The 14,925-nt window shown below is 40.9% G+C and overlaps 2 protein-coding genes across 3 annotated transcripts in view; both read left to right on the top strand.

Annotated features, from left to right (window-relative positions):
• The window catches only part of mast3b (microtubule associated serine/threonine kinase 3b), a 45,954-nt gene extending 37,771 nt beyond the window's left edge, over positions 1-8,183 (top strand). For both annotated transcript variants that reach the window (XM_034703825.1, XM_034703816.1), the window contains exons 18-26: positions 12-124; positions 315-481; positions 595-716; positions 800-1,000; positions 2,727-2,953; positions 3,105-3,227; positions 3,320-3,456; positions 3,640-3,824; positions 3,921-8,183. In XM_034703825.1, the coding sequence (XP_034559716.1) occupies positions 12-124; positions 315-481; positions 595-716; positions 800-1,000; positions 2,727-2,953; positions 3,105-3,227; positions 3,320-3,456; positions 3,640-3,824; positions 3,921-5,008 (2,363 nt within the window). In that variant the 3' untranslated portion in view covers positions 5,009-8,183. The remainder of the gene's footprint in view (positions 1-11; positions 125-314; positions 482-594; positions 717-799; positions 1,001-2,726; positions 2,954-3,104; positions 3,228-3,319; positions 3,457-3,639; positions 3,825-3,920) is intronic.
• A 1,139-nt stretch (positions 8,184-9,322) lies between these two features.
• Positions 9,323-12,439, top strand: ndufa7 (NADH:ubiquinone oxidoreductase subunit A7). The gene is made up of 4 exons (XM_034709738.1): positions 9,323-9,452; positions 9,697-9,746; positions 11,955-12,092; positions 12,207-12,439. Exons 1-4 carry the CDS (start codon positions 9,402-9,404, stop codon positions 12,292-12,294), a joined length of 327 nt encoding a protein of 108 aa, XP_034565629.1. The 5' UTR covers positions 9,323-9,401; the 3' UTR covers positions 12,295-12,439.
• The last annotated feature ends 2,486 nt before the right edge of the window (positions 12,440-14,925 follow it).

The following is a 14,925-nucleotide window of genomic DNA, read 5'->3' as shown; positions in this document are numbered from 1 at the left end:
TTTGTTTCCAGCTCGTTCTGAGCGTTATCATCACTTAGCGTCTGATGAGGATGAGGAAACGAATGATGAAGAGTCCTCCTTGGAAATCAGACAGTTTGCTTCCTGGTCGCATCGCTTCAGTAAGGTGAGAGCTCACGTTGATTATTATCAGCACTATCTTCATACAACAAACTCGTATTGAACAGTCAGAGTCATGTTACACTGAAAGGTCAGAGGTTAGCCACACCTCACGCCTGTGAAGTCTGTCATGGCAGCTCCATCGCACATTTAAAAGTCCTTCAATTGACCACTTCTGTTCGTGTCCCATGTTTCAGGTTTACAGCAGCACTGAACACCTAGCCACTCCATCCAACCTGAGCTTCTCCTCTGACCGCAGCCACAGCGAGGAGAAGGAGGACCGTTTGGACGTGGGAGGAGCCAGTCCCTCCCCGAGCCTAGCAGAGGGCAGCGTGGAGCACAGACACGCTGGGCGCATGGCTAGGTAGGCTCAGGTTCAAGATGTTTCTCACCGTGTGACTCATAAAAACTGATCTGCTGTATGGATGTGAAACCACCGAATGATGAACCTGCCTGATGGTCTCTGATTGTTTGCAGCCTTCGCCCCCGGGCCTCCTCCAGCTCCTCCCAGTCTGAGAGGAGCACCAGTCCTCTGGTGATGAGCAGCACCCACAGCCTGGAGACGATGCCCCGCTTTGCCCTTTCCACAGACGATGAAGGTTTGTCTGGTCTGACTCGTTCACAGAGTGTACCTGTGATTGTGTCAGCCTGTTGCTAACCTGTTAGCCTGTGTCACCTGCAGCTGAGGTGGTCGTGTCAAACCTGCGGAGGATCAGGATTCGCAGTAACAGCACCGGGGCCAAACACTCGTCCCCCAAAGAACCGGCCTGTCCTCGACGCTTCGGGAACCAGCTGGAGACGCCGGACAGGCAGAGGCTTCCCTGCGGAGGGAAGGTTCCCAAATCAGCATCAGTCTCAGCTCTCTCTCTCATCATCACTACAGGTACACAAGACCTTCATCAGCTCCTCCTCATCAGACACCGTTAACGTTGTTTGAGTCGTGTAGTACGATGATTACAAGCACAGAATATCTTCTGATACAGAGCCTGAACTACGTGTGTTTTGACCAGTGGACCCAGGGTCTAAATTTAGTTCATGGGTAGATAATCTCCCCCCTAAAAAGCCCCTGCTAGGGGGGTAGTACTTTTCAAAGGTCCCTGGACTTTAAGGGGGCGGGGCCTGCAATGCTGAACATGTCTGATTGGTAGATTAACCTCAGTGTTTTTATTCCGCCCTCCGTCCACAATATCATCCTCATCAGATATTTAATGATCGTCTCAAGACGTTTATGAGGGATGCATCCGGCTGAGAGTCTCCAGTTAACAGGGTCGCTGTTCAAACCAAAACACCGGCCGATCTCTGCCACGGCTTTTTGAGTTGAAAAGGATTTTAAAGCTGTGTTGAAACGTCTTTGCTACTCGCGCTTATCTCCTCTCACGTGTTGATTCAGTCATTGCTTTTTCATGTTTTTAACCGCAGGCGCAAAATTTTCACTTTATTTCATGTTTTACAGCTTTTGGAGCACAATTTCAAAATTGAGGAACATTTATTATTTTGACAGGCTCCGGGTCAATTTTTTTGTCAAAAAATTTTTTGTCCCTTTTTTTTTTCAAATTTTTTTTTTTTTTCAATTTTTTTTTTTTTTCAAATAGTTTTTTTCAAAAACAAAAATTAAAATTTTTTTTTTTTTCAGATTTTTTTTTTTCAAATTTTTTTCAAAAATCTTTTTTTTCAAAAATCTTTTTTTTCAAAAATCTTTTTTTTCAAAAAAATTCTTTTTCAAAATATTTTCTTTTCAAAAAAAATTTTTTTTCAAAATTTTTCTTCAGTTTTTTTTTTTTTTCAAAATTTTCCAAAAACCATTCACAGTCATTGTTTTTTCCATCTGTGATTCTCTTGATTTCTCTTTCTTTCATTAGTTTTTATTTGTTCTATCTTGTTTGTATGTGTGTGTACTTTTCAAAAGAAGAAGCTGTGATTCTCTTGATTTAGCAGCTTGTAACAGTAGTCTTCTCTCAGCCCACCGTGAATGCGTCTCTCCTCCCGGTGTTCCGGTTTTAAAAGTGACCCTGTAAACTGGAGACCTTCAGCTGAACGTGTCAGTGTTTGTGGAGTTTACACAGCTGTTGAAACACAGAGGGAGTTCCTGGGAATGCAAACTAGTTTAGTTTTTATTAAGATTTCAAAATATCCTCATCAGATATTTAATGATCGTCTAAAGACGTTTATGAGGGATGCATCCGGCTGAGAGTCTCCAATTAACAGGGTCGCTGTTTAAACCAGAACAGCGGCCGATCTCTAACTGTTGTGTTGCTCATAATGATACCTGCCTGTCCATCTGCTTCTATGGTGTCATCTGTGATGAATGGCATTCCTCTTTGTGTTACTGCCCTCTACTGGTCTGGTGGTGTAGTGCATTTACTTTTTTTTCTCCATACGTCACTGGCCTGATTTACACAATCTACACAGGGCTTCAGCCTGTGGTCAAAACGCAGACAACAATGGGGGCACAGGAACCTTTTAGTTCAGGGGGCTAGAAGACCTAGGATCTCTTGGTTGAAGTGCACCTTTAATTGGAGATTTAAAAAAGTCATTTCTCCTCATTGCATTAAATAAGCGCTCTCTAGCTTGTCGGCGTATTCATAGAGATTGTTTCATATTTCTTCCAGATGATTCTCCGAGCTGCCTTCAGCCCAGCCCCATCTCCCCTCGCTCTCTCTCTTCCAACCCTTCCTCCCGTGACTCCTCCCCCAGCCGGGACCTGTCGCTCAGCCCGGGCAGCCTGAGGCCTCCCATCGTCATCCACACCACGGGGAAGAGGTACGGCTTCACCCTGCAGGCCATCCGGGTCTACATGGGGGACAGCGACGTCTACACGGTGCACCACATGGTGTCGGTACGTAAACTTAATCTGGGGAAGGTTTTGATTTAGTATGAAGTATTGAGCTCCAATGACACCAAACCAGAAGATATCGGTCTTAAACGTTGTTATGTAACCCTCAAATGAAACTCCTCTCCACACCCTCACTGTGTTTCTGTTTTAACAGAGTGTGGAGGAGGGCAGCCCGGCCCACCAGGCAGGTCTCCGCACTGGAGACCTCATCACCCACGTGAATGGAGAGTCTGTCCAAGGCCTGGTCCACCCTGAGGTGTTAGAACTTCTGCTGAAGGTAGAGAAACTCGCTGACACTACTTTTGCTCTCCTTTGATCTTTTCTTTCTGAACTCAAATGCATCGTTCTTTGATTCCTGTAAATGTGCAGAGCGGCAACAAGGTGGCGCTGCAGACGATCGCACTTGAGAACACGTCGATCAAAGTTGGTCCGGCTCGAAAGACCAAACACAAAGGGAAGATGGCGAGACGCAGCAAGAAGAGCAAGAGGAGAGATAATTATGACAGGTAACTCACCAACATCAGAGCTCTGTCTCCCTCTAGTGGTGGGAACTGTGAAGTTAAATATGACTGTGTTATAATAACAGATCAACAGAATCCTAAAGTCTTTAAAGGCAGTTTGAACCCGGTCACAGTCAGACCTCACAGACCGTCACAGTGACTCAGGTCTGACTCTTGTTCTGCTCTCAGGCGACGCAGCATCCTGAAGAAGCTCTCCAAGCAGAGCACGGTGATCCACAGCAGCCGCAGCTTCTCCTCCGGTCTCCACCACTCAGTGTCCTCCAGTGAGAGTCTCCCAGGCTCCCCGACACACAGCCTCTCCCCGGGCCCCTCCACGCCCTGCCGCAGCCCGGCGCCTGACCACCAGACCTTTGGTGAGTTAGACTCCAGAGTGAACTGAGGAGATCTTGTAGACCTCGTTTGCTGGTCTTGTGTTTAATATCTGAATCCGTCTCTCTTCTTCTCCCCAGAAAATAACTCTCCTCAGAGCACGTCTCCTTGCTCCAGCTCTCCCAGCTCCCCGGCGGCACACATCCGGCCCAGCTCTCTGCACGGCCTGGGCTCCAAACTCAGCACCCAGCGCTACACCAAGGTGGGCCGACGGAAGTCCACCAGTAACATCCCCCCATCCCCGCTGGCCTGCACCTCCTCCTCATCCTCCACCCAGCCTCTCTCTCCACAGCGCTCTCCCTCTCCGCTCTCAGGCTTCGCCAAAAGTCTCCACACCTACCACGGCAAAACCCTGTCCCCCCCGACCATCGTGAGACACATCGTCCGGCCCCGCAGCGCCGAGCCGCCCCGGTCTCCTCTGCTGAAGAGGGTGCAGTCGGCTGAGAAGCTCTCCGGCGTGTACCACTCTGATAAGAAGTCGTACACGCCTCGCAGGCACACGCTGGAGGTGCCGTTTTATGGCGAGGCGGACCTGCTGATGGACTCGGAGGCGGAGGGGGGTTCCTACATCGGGGCGGATCACGGCCGGCTGGGAGGATACATCAGCAACCAGAGAATGGAACGGTCCGAGCAGCTCGTCGTGATGAGGAAGCTCAACCTGTCGGAGCGACGGGACTCCTTTAAGAAGCAGGAGGCGGTGCAGGAGGTGAGCTTCGACGAGCCGGAGGAGAAAAGCGGCACCACGGTCACCGTGACGACCACAACTCCGGGAGCTCAGACGCAACATCAGAAGGAGCATCAGCAGCGGAAGGAGCACAGGATGGCCTGGATCCTCACCCGACCGCAGACCAGCGAGGACGTGGAGCCGGAGGTGCCGGTGGTGAGGAGGTTCACGCTGGTGCCTCAGATCGCCGTTCAGGGCTCGACGGAGAGCGAGGAGCAGGACGAGTGGGAGCCGTGTTCGGATGGAGAGGAGGGCGGCGAGAAACCGGAGCTGGAGGCGAGCGTCACTTCAGCTCAGCCTCAACAGGCTGGATGTCCTCCTGCTGAGAGGAGCCAGGCAGAAAAGACCTCATCCTCATCCTCATCCTCCTCCTCCTCTCTTGGGGTCGGAGCGCCATCAGAGCGCAGAGAGGAGACTGAACTAAAAGGGCATCAGAGGAAGTGACCCCTCGTTTCTACTGCTCATATCTTTACTTTCAAGTCTTCTAAACTCCTCTTCAGACGCCGAGAGAGAGCGGACGAAGATCTTACTTGAATTTTGTAAGTGTAAATATTCGCCCCGAGGCATCTCAGACGTTCTTGTCTTATTTATTACATTTGTAAACTACGGCGAGTAAATAAAGGGAAGGAGGGACGTTCTCGTTGGGTGTACAGCCGACCGCTCCACATTTTGTACTCACAATGTAAAAATGTGTTTTTACGTCTTTTGACTGGATTGCTGGATTTTTTTTATAAATGTCTATTTTTTAAATGAACTGCTGCAGGATGGAGTCGTTCGATGAAGCCGGGCGTAAACGTTGAAGGACCAAAAAGGTACAAGAAGTGGTTTCAGGAGCTGACGCTGCGTTCTTTCTTCCTTCCTGTCACGCTCAGTGCAGCTTCCAGAGACATGATAACATGTTATTAAGATTTCCTTTCACGCTGAGAAAGACGGGAGAGTTCACACTGTGAGAAACACCATGTATGCATCGACATCAGCTCCCAATCCTACATGCCAACTAAGGCTGGTTTATACCTCTGCGTCTCCCCTACACACAGGAGCTGACACAGACATGAGCACGTTTAGAAAATAGAGAGACAGACTCTCTGCCTCCTCTTCTTTGTGTCGAGCTGTATGCTGCTCACAGTGTTCAAGACTACTCTGATGTTAGTCTCATGCAAAAATCTCACAGCAGACTTAAAGATGCACAAGGAAAGCGTGGTTATAAAAAGGATACGTTTGACTGAACATAATCCAGTGAATCCAGGTCTAACTGCAGAACAAAACAAACAAAAAAAGATGTTTCAAGTGGCAAAAAAAGGAAGACAGACTGAGCATTTGTGTCTCCCTAAGAACACAGAGGAGAAAAGAAGCCCTCCTGAAGTGGGAGAATAACTAACACTTACTTTCTTTACTCCCAACTTTGACCGTCTTTTATGTCACAGCATCGTTTTTTCTTGTTCCCGGCCCCGCTACGATCTCTGTTTCCTTTTCCACAGAGTTTCAGAGCGTGTTCTGTTAATCCACAGCTGATACATGTTGCTGTTTATCATACAGACATGATTACATGAAGAATAGAGAGGAGGAGATGAAATATACAGAGATCCCAGAAGTGCTGTAAATGCAGAAAACACAACGCCGCCAAGCCGACCAATCACAGGGCTTGCGGTCCACGTTGATTCTATGCATAGTTACATTTTGGAGGAGGTGCACGTCAGCTACACCACTGATTTCACACAGAAGTATAAATCTGCCTTAAGGCTGCAATGCATGCTGGGAAACCATGCTTTAGTTTGAATATGGCGTAAAGTAGTGACGCTTTGCATCCGTAAAATGTACCATCTTCCACATGTCAGTGGAACAAGGTCATGAAGCAGCCGTCAGAGTAACAAGGGATGAAATAAAGGTTCCTCTATGGACTCGTGGGTCGTGTTTCTTGCAGTGTGAACTCACAAGTCTTTAAAATCCGATCTGTTCAGACGACCTGATGCAGCTGACTCTAAGGTGTTCATTACGTGTCGTGCTGTCACTGCAGAGAGCTCTGAGCTTCATCTTCAAAGACTGGAACATGAGTTTGAATCCGAGTCCTGCAGGATGCAGAACGTTTCTCAGAACACAGAAGCATCTCAAACATTATCTCCTCAGACTCTGACTCGTTCTGCTCCTGCTGGGATGATTTAAAACTCAAAGCGTGACGTTTACAGGAGAACACAGAGCAGCTGAATCAAAGCCTCCGTCTCCTTCTTCTTCTTGTTTTGGTCCTTCCTCTCTCTGGAAACATTTTGTACCTGCTTTGTTTGAATCTTGTAAATCTCTGGAGTATTTTTTCCTCAAACTGTAGCGTTTGTTGTTTTTGTTTTTTTTCCATGAGCATGCCGGAGATGCCATGCGTAGAATACCTACTCCTTCTTTATTTACCGTGTAGTGATGTTTACATCGAGGGGAGAAGTGCACTAATGTATTTTGACATGAGTTTTTGTAGGTGACTGTTGAACGTGGAGTGAAAACGGAGGAGGGGAACCCCTGCATTCAATCCAAACCCAGGGCTTCTTTGAACAAACATTTGGTGTCTTTGTTTTGTACAGATATCGATGTATATTTTGATAACAAGTTGTGTGTTTGAGAGAGAGAGAGAGGATAATGCACGATGACAGCTGAAGCACGGGAGGTCACACTGGAAGCTTTTCACCTTTTTACAGCGCAGAGTTTTCAGCTTTATCGTCTGATCTGTCGGGTTTTGTAAACGTTTTCTCTGAAGTCTAATGTTCAAAGATCAAATTAAAGTCCTCCTTACAAAGCTCTTCATGTTGATGTCTTTATGAGACTCTTTCTGTAAATGAACGGGACACATGTTCTGACACCGAGGAGCTATTTTCAACAGATTGTTTACATGTACTGTACAGACTTTTCTATCCTGTGGATGTAAATGTTGAAACTGTTCTTTGATACTGCTGAAGAAAACAATCCTCAGAGATTACATATTCCTTTGAAACCCTTCATAAAGAGTCATGGAGCACTGAGCTGAGAAGCTTCTGGTGTTTTACGTGCACTTCATTCACTGGATCTTTGAAAACGCAGCTTTTAAAGATGTTGATCAAGCAAACAGAGATTTTGGGTGCGTAAAGAGTCGTTAAGATGTCATCATGGGAGGTAACGCTGCAGAGGAAGGGTTGAATAACAAAACAGAAGAAAATCAAACAAGTTTCACAGAGTTTGAAGAATCCAGTTAACCTGTAAACTGCATTCTAGTGAAAGAAGAGAAACTATGCCCGTCTAGTTACTGACTGATTCAGCTGAATCCTCTTTTTGTACCCTGGTTTCTTATTTGAGTGTAAACGAGTCTTGTTTGAACGTTTCCTCGGTTTAAGAGTCTGATGTTCCTCCTGTAACGATGACTGTTGTAACGTAGAAACCCTCCTCAGCAAAGATTCTGGGCTTGTGTTTAAACTTGAAGAACAGACGGGCAGGTGAAGCTGTTGTACATGTGCACGTGTTTTCCCGTGGACTCCTCTGTTCGGTGCATGCTGCATGAAGACGAGCACACAGCTGTAATACTTGACTGCATGGTATACCGGCGAGCGTTCGCCCTGTACTGTGTTTTCTTGTGCAACAAATAAAATTTGTATTTCTCTTTGACTCATCCTTTGTATGACTCACTCTGTTGCTTAATTCTTATGTAACTCATCATTGTTAACCACGGAGGGTCTCTGGAGTCACTCGCCGCCTTTTATTTACAGTCTATGCTCACCGCTCACACAGATCTGGAGCCGAGAAATATATCAGCTGTAAAAAAATATAACATGATTATGAAATACAACGCATTTTACTTTGTGAGTAAAAAAAATAATTTATATTATATATATATATATATATATACAATACCTATTTAAATTTATATATGTAATATAAATGATATATAAAAAATATAAACTTTGTATATAAATATAAATTTTGTATATGTTTTATTTTAAGATGCTTATGAAATGCCACACTTTTTACTTTGTAAACAACTATTTCAAAACTATAAACAAGACAGGTGTAGTTAAAAAAAACAACATATATATTATATAAAGCCATATATACAAGACTTATTTATTCTAATATATTTAATACAAATTATATATAAAAATGTATGTTTCTTAAATATATAGATTTGTATATATAATTTTAAATCCAGATTCTTATGAAATGAAACATCTATTTAAAAAACTATAAACTATACAAGCATTGTCAAAAAAGAATATATATACAAAGGCTATTTATATTTAGATACATAGTCAAAATTATATATTAAAAATGTATTTTTTTACATAAATACATATATTTGTATATATCTTTATTTTATATATAAATATATAGTAATATATATATATTTATTAATATAATCATATTTATCTCAGTTCAACTGTCATCTAACTGTCCATAGTGCTAGTTATATGATTAATAATGCTGTTTTTTTTTTTACAAAAACATAATAATAATAATTTGACATTGAGCTAAATTCTTGTCACACTCATTTATTCCTCATTTTATCAGAAGCCTGATAAACACGTGTTTAAAATAATAAAGATTGGAAACCAAAAGTATATTCTGAGAGATCTTTTATAAATGTGTATGGATTAAACTAATGTTAGCTTAATACTTTCCCTTAGATATTAAATTAGAGTGAAATAAAATTACAGAATAGATATGATTAATAGATTAACAATGGTTGAAATGATCTGGTTATCATTTTTAGCACATTAGTGTCTCTCTATGTAGAGCAGCAGTTCTCCGCCAGGCCGCTAGGTGGCGCTGATGCGCTGAAAAGCTGATCTTACATGACAGAAGAAGTCGCGTGCCCTTCACAACAGCAAACATGGCGACTGCGACTAAAATCATCCAGAGGCTCCGAAACCTTTTATCAGGGGTAAGAAACTCTCTGACTTCTTTATATTCAAACCTGAGAGGAGTTATGAGTTACCCTCTGAGTGAGTCATCATGTTAGAGAGCTGAGTCAATGCTAAAGCTAATGTAGCATTAAAGAGCTAACCATGTTAGTTAGTTTGAGGATAGCTAACATCATGTAAATAAATGACTGATGGATGTTCTGATTGTTTTTGTGTTGTTATCAGCTTTAAGTGAAAGTTTCTCCTTTAATGTTTGTTTTTCAGCACGACCTGCAAGCCAAGCTGCAGCTGAGATATGGAGAGATTGCAAAGAGGTAAGACTTCACACATATGTTAACTTCAATCATGATAGTTAGAAAGCTACTGCTTCCTCACAGTGTGGTTACACCTTCAACTAAAGACACATTTATTCTACACACTATAAATAATAGGTGTTAATAGAAACTGTCCCTATCAGCTAGTGAGACATTAAAGGTTTGATCTGCATTTTACAGTAAAGCTCCAGTTCAGATGAAAGAAGGATGGAGATAATGGAGGTTTTAATGTCCCAAATCAAATTATTTTTGGTCCTCAAAATTCCAGATGTATTATTCAAGTTCTCCATCATTTATCCCATTTAGTCTGAAAAAATTCACATATAAATACTCTAAAACTGCCAGGGACTGCCTTACATTCACCACCTGACAATCCTCTGGGTACAGAGTCTAGAGTAGAATAATGCCTTTATTGTCTTTATGCATTATTCTAAAAACTAACTGTGCATATCTGAAAACAATAAAAACATTTTAATAAATAATAATAATAATAATAATACAATATCCTTGTGCCTAATAAAAGTGACAGGCACCAAGTGAGAAACCCCTTTGCCAAGGACCAAAGAAACTCATCCTGGTTTCTTTACACAGTCAAATAAATCACGTAAAGCTAATATATGAAAATGTAAGACAGGCTGTCGGTCTCCTAGTTTGACTCTGCCCCCCTCAATCAATCAATCAATCTTTATTTGTATAGCGCCAAATCACAACAAACGTTATCTCAAGACGTTTTTAGAAACATAGGAGGTCTAGACCACACTATGTCAAATTATGAACAGAGACCCAACTTCAAGACAGGGTTAGACTCAGTCTGACCCCACCTTAATCCATCATGAGCATTGCACATCGCAGTATTTAGCTAGTTACAGTGGAGAGGAAAAACTTCCTTTAACAGGCAGAAACCTCCAGCAGGACCAGACTCATGTTAGACAGCCATCATGCCTCGACCGAGTTGGGTCTGGAAAGACAGATAGAGGGGAGTAAGAGAGAGAAGTGATAGTGATGAGACGAGTCGTAGAAGCTGTTGCCGCTGGAGTCCAGATCGTCCGCAGCAGGAGGACGTCTACGGCAGCTCAGAGGAATCTACGAGACAAGGGAGCTCAGGGACTCCAGAAAGGTCTATGGTTAGTAACTTTAATGGGACAGGCAGAGTTAAAGTAAGTGATGAGGGGGTTGGGGGGGAAGGGGGTGAGCTAGGATCCCAGTGTGTCAGTGTGCCAGTTCCCCCGGCAGTCTAAGCCTATAGCAGCATGACAAAAGCTGGTCCAAGCCTGATCCAGCTCTAACTATAAGCTTTATCAAAAAGGAAAGTTTGCAGCCTACTCTTAAAAGAAGAGAGGGTGTCCTCCTGGACCCTGACTGGTAGATGATTCCAAAGGAGAGGGGCCTGATAAGTGAAGGTTCTACCTCCCATACTACTTTTAGAGATTTTAGGTACAACTAGCAAGCCTGCATGTTGGGAGCGTAGAGTTCTAGAGGGGTAACAGGGCACTATGAGCTCTTTAAGATACAAGGGGGCCTGATTTTTAAGGGCTTTGTAGGTTAAAAGAAGGATTTTAAATTCTATTCTACATTTTATAGGGAGCCAGTGTAGAGAAGCTAGCACTGGAGAAATGTGCTTGCAGCGTCTTACAGCATTCAAAATTACAAAACAAAGATGTTCAGTCATGTTGCTGATAGCATGCTTTGCTTTTGTAGGTTATAAAGAGGCATCACCTTCAATTCAAGTCTTTTACAAAACCAGTTAAAAAGTCCTCAGCAGCTTTAAATATAATATAATAATATAATAAAATAATATATAGTATTATAAATATTCTTAACATTGTTTTAACAGCATGCATCTATTTATTTGTTGTATTTATCTGATCTTTTAAACTTTAACTTATTTTTAATTTAGCTTTCTACTCATACTTATTTTATTAATTTTATTGTTTTGATTTTGTTTTATTTTAAAGTATTTTTTATTATTATATCTTTTACTATTATACCCATTTCTGTTGTTTTCTGTCTCTGTTCCTCTGTGAAGCACTTTGAGCTGCATGCTTGTTTGTATGAAAGGTGTTTTATAAATAAAGTTAAGTTAAATGTTTTGCACCTTGTTTGTTTTTGTCCATTTTGTAAATACATTCAGAGCAAGAGCAAAAGGCCCTGCTGTAAATCTCTTTGGGTTGATGATATTATTAATGGACAGTCGTTCTTCCTCCTCAGGACACAAGAACCACCCAAACTCCCCGTAGGACCAAGCCACCAGTTTGCAGGAAACTACTACTTCAGCAGAGACGGACGCAGAGAGTCGGTACCTGCTACAGTCGTCATGTCTTCACAGAAGGCCATCACAGCTGGCAGGTAAAGACTCCATCAGTGTCTTTACATACATGGTCATATTTATTTTAACTACATGAATACATTTCGTGACATTCCAGATTTCAGCTCATGTTTACATCTTCTGATTTCTTCCAGTCAAGTAGCTGAAGCTCCAAAGCCTCCAGTGACCCCGGGCCCCGTGTACCAGGAGCCCTCTCTCTCTACAGACCAGCCGTACCTCTGAGCAGCAGGACTAATCTCTCCCCCCCCATCCAGCAACAACAGCCTCATTCTTTCCCCCGACCTGCTGCAGAGGCCAGCCTGATGTTTGTGTTGGTTGAATCCTGTACGATAGAAAGTGTGAATAAAACGTGTTCTATTTAACCCTTTCTGTCAGACTGAGTCAAACTGATCATTCTCCAGTATGTCTTGTATTTGGGAATTATAGGTAGTTCATTTTCATAAATCAAACTTGCCCATTACAAGTTTGTTGTAATAATCTGCACTCATTGCATTAAAGAGAATAGTTCTTGTGCTGTAGTGTTTGAAGTTCTGCTCCTGTCAGGTTGTATCTTTCTATCTGTATAAGAGGAAGAATGTTTTCATCTTCAGTTTGCATAAATAAAACATTCATATGGATCATTTTTTAAAAAGAAACAAAGGGGAGATAAGAACGTGCACCAGCTGCAAGGTGAGATGTCAGTCTAAAACACAGATGCATTGAGTGACAGCAAGATCCAGTGTGTTTCATCTATCATATATATTTACTCTCGACCACATTTTGTTGAAGGGAGAACTAGATGATAATAGAGGAGATATTTTAGTCAGCATCCAATCGCAGTCTTCATTTTCCTTGATATGTAAATGGTCTAACTTCTCTTTGAGATGACTCTGATCCTTCTAGTTACCATCACATAAAGTAACAAGTTAAACCAGTTGAGGTATACGAGGCAGATATACAGATACAGAGTGCTGATCAGGTGGTCACCATGGAGACTGGGGATACAAGATCAATCTGCACAGTCACTCTGTGTTGGAGACAGAGATCTCATTATTATGACTTAATATCTCAAACTTATGACTTAATATATCATCATTATGACTTAGTATCTAAATTATGACTTAATATATCATCATTATGACTTAGTATCTAAATTATGACTTAATATTTCATTATTATGACTTAGTATCTAAATTATGACTTAATATTTCATTATTATGACTTAGTATCTAAATTATGACTTAGTATCTAAATTATGACTTAATATATCATCATTATGACTTAATATATCATCATTATGACTTAGTATCTAAATTATGACTGAATATTTCATTATTATGACTTAATATATCATCATTATGACTTAATATTTCATCATTATGACTTAATATATCATCATTATGACTTAGTATCTAAATTATGACTTAATATTTAATTATTATGACTTAATATTTCATTATTATGACTTAATATTTCATTATTATGACTTAATATATCATCATTATGACTTAATATATCATCATTATGACTTAGTATCTAAATTATGACTGAATATTTCATTATTATGACTTAATATATCATCATTATGACTTAATATTTCATCATTATGACTTAATATATCATCATTATGACTTAGTATCTAAATTATGACTTAATATTTCATTATTATGACTTAATATATCATCATTATGACTTAATATATCATCATTATGACTTAATATATCATCATTATGACTTAATATTTCATCATTATGACTTAATATATCATCATTATGACTTAGTATCTAAATTATGACTTAATATTTCATTATTATGACTTAATATATCATCATTATGACTTAATATATCATCATTATGACTTAATATTTCATCATTATGACTTAGTATCTAAACTATGACTTAGTTTCTAAATTATGACTTGGTATCATAACTATGACTTAACTTTTTTTTTTTTTACTTTTTTCCTAAAATTAAATAAATAAATAACTTGAGGAAGCGGGCTTCCATACTTAAACTCTCTGAGTATTATTGCAGTATTAAAGATTTATTTTTATTAAAATAAATATAACGTCTATAGTTTGTGTTTGAATGGACTTGAATGGACGGTAGGCCTCTTTTCTAACTCGGTGCTGTTGGAGGCTTTTAATTGTTGAACTAATCAGTAGGATAGATTGGAAACACCTGTGTTGGTATCATGATTTACCTGTTTGGAAAAAAAAAGTGACTTAAATGTAAGAAGCTTTTTGTGTAGGCTACTCAACAGCGATTTAACCCCAGCTAATACATAAAATAGACTGTTATATTCCAAAGTCAGACTTTTTGGGCATATTTATTTTATTTTGCATATTTTTCTGAGTGAGCTGGTGAATTTTACATATTTTTATGACAAACAGAAAATACCTTTAATTTAATTTGAATTTAATTTAATTTAACTGCTCTCTGACTCAGAAGCTCAGAACTTTGACAGAAACAACTATTACGTCATATTCCTGCGACGCATTTGATGCAGCCGTGGAGGACATCGAGCATGGGACACCTTGGCAGTTTATTACTCCTGTTTATACCTTTATCCTGCTTTTATATCCCAGGTAAGAGGCTGAGAGTGCACGTGCATGAGTGTAATGAGAGCTACGCCTGTTTAAAGTGAAGTGTTCATTGAGAGTGAGGAAAATGAGAGGTACCAGGGGCACCGCCGGCTGTTGTATGGAGTTCGAGTTACAACACACCTACAGTGGACTGTTAGGGGAGGAAGAAAGATGAACGATTACTAATAAAAATACATCTTCTGTGTTTGCATTGTTGCAGGTGTTTGCAAATTGAAATGTGCAACAAACATTTCATATTAAATACAACATTAAATTAAACTGACAGCCA

The sequence above is a fragment of the Notolabrus celidotus genome, chromosome 2 (assembly GCF_009762535.1).
Source record: "Notolabrus celidotus isolate fNotCel1 chromosome 2, fNotCel1.pri, whole genome shotgun sequence".
Taxonomy (NCBI): domain Eukaryota; kingdom Metazoa; phylum Chordata; class Actinopteri; order Labriformes; family Labridae; genus Notolabrus; species Notolabrus celidotus.
Note: the sequence above shows the minus strand (reverse complement) of the source record. Positions and strands in the feature narration are given on the sequence as shown.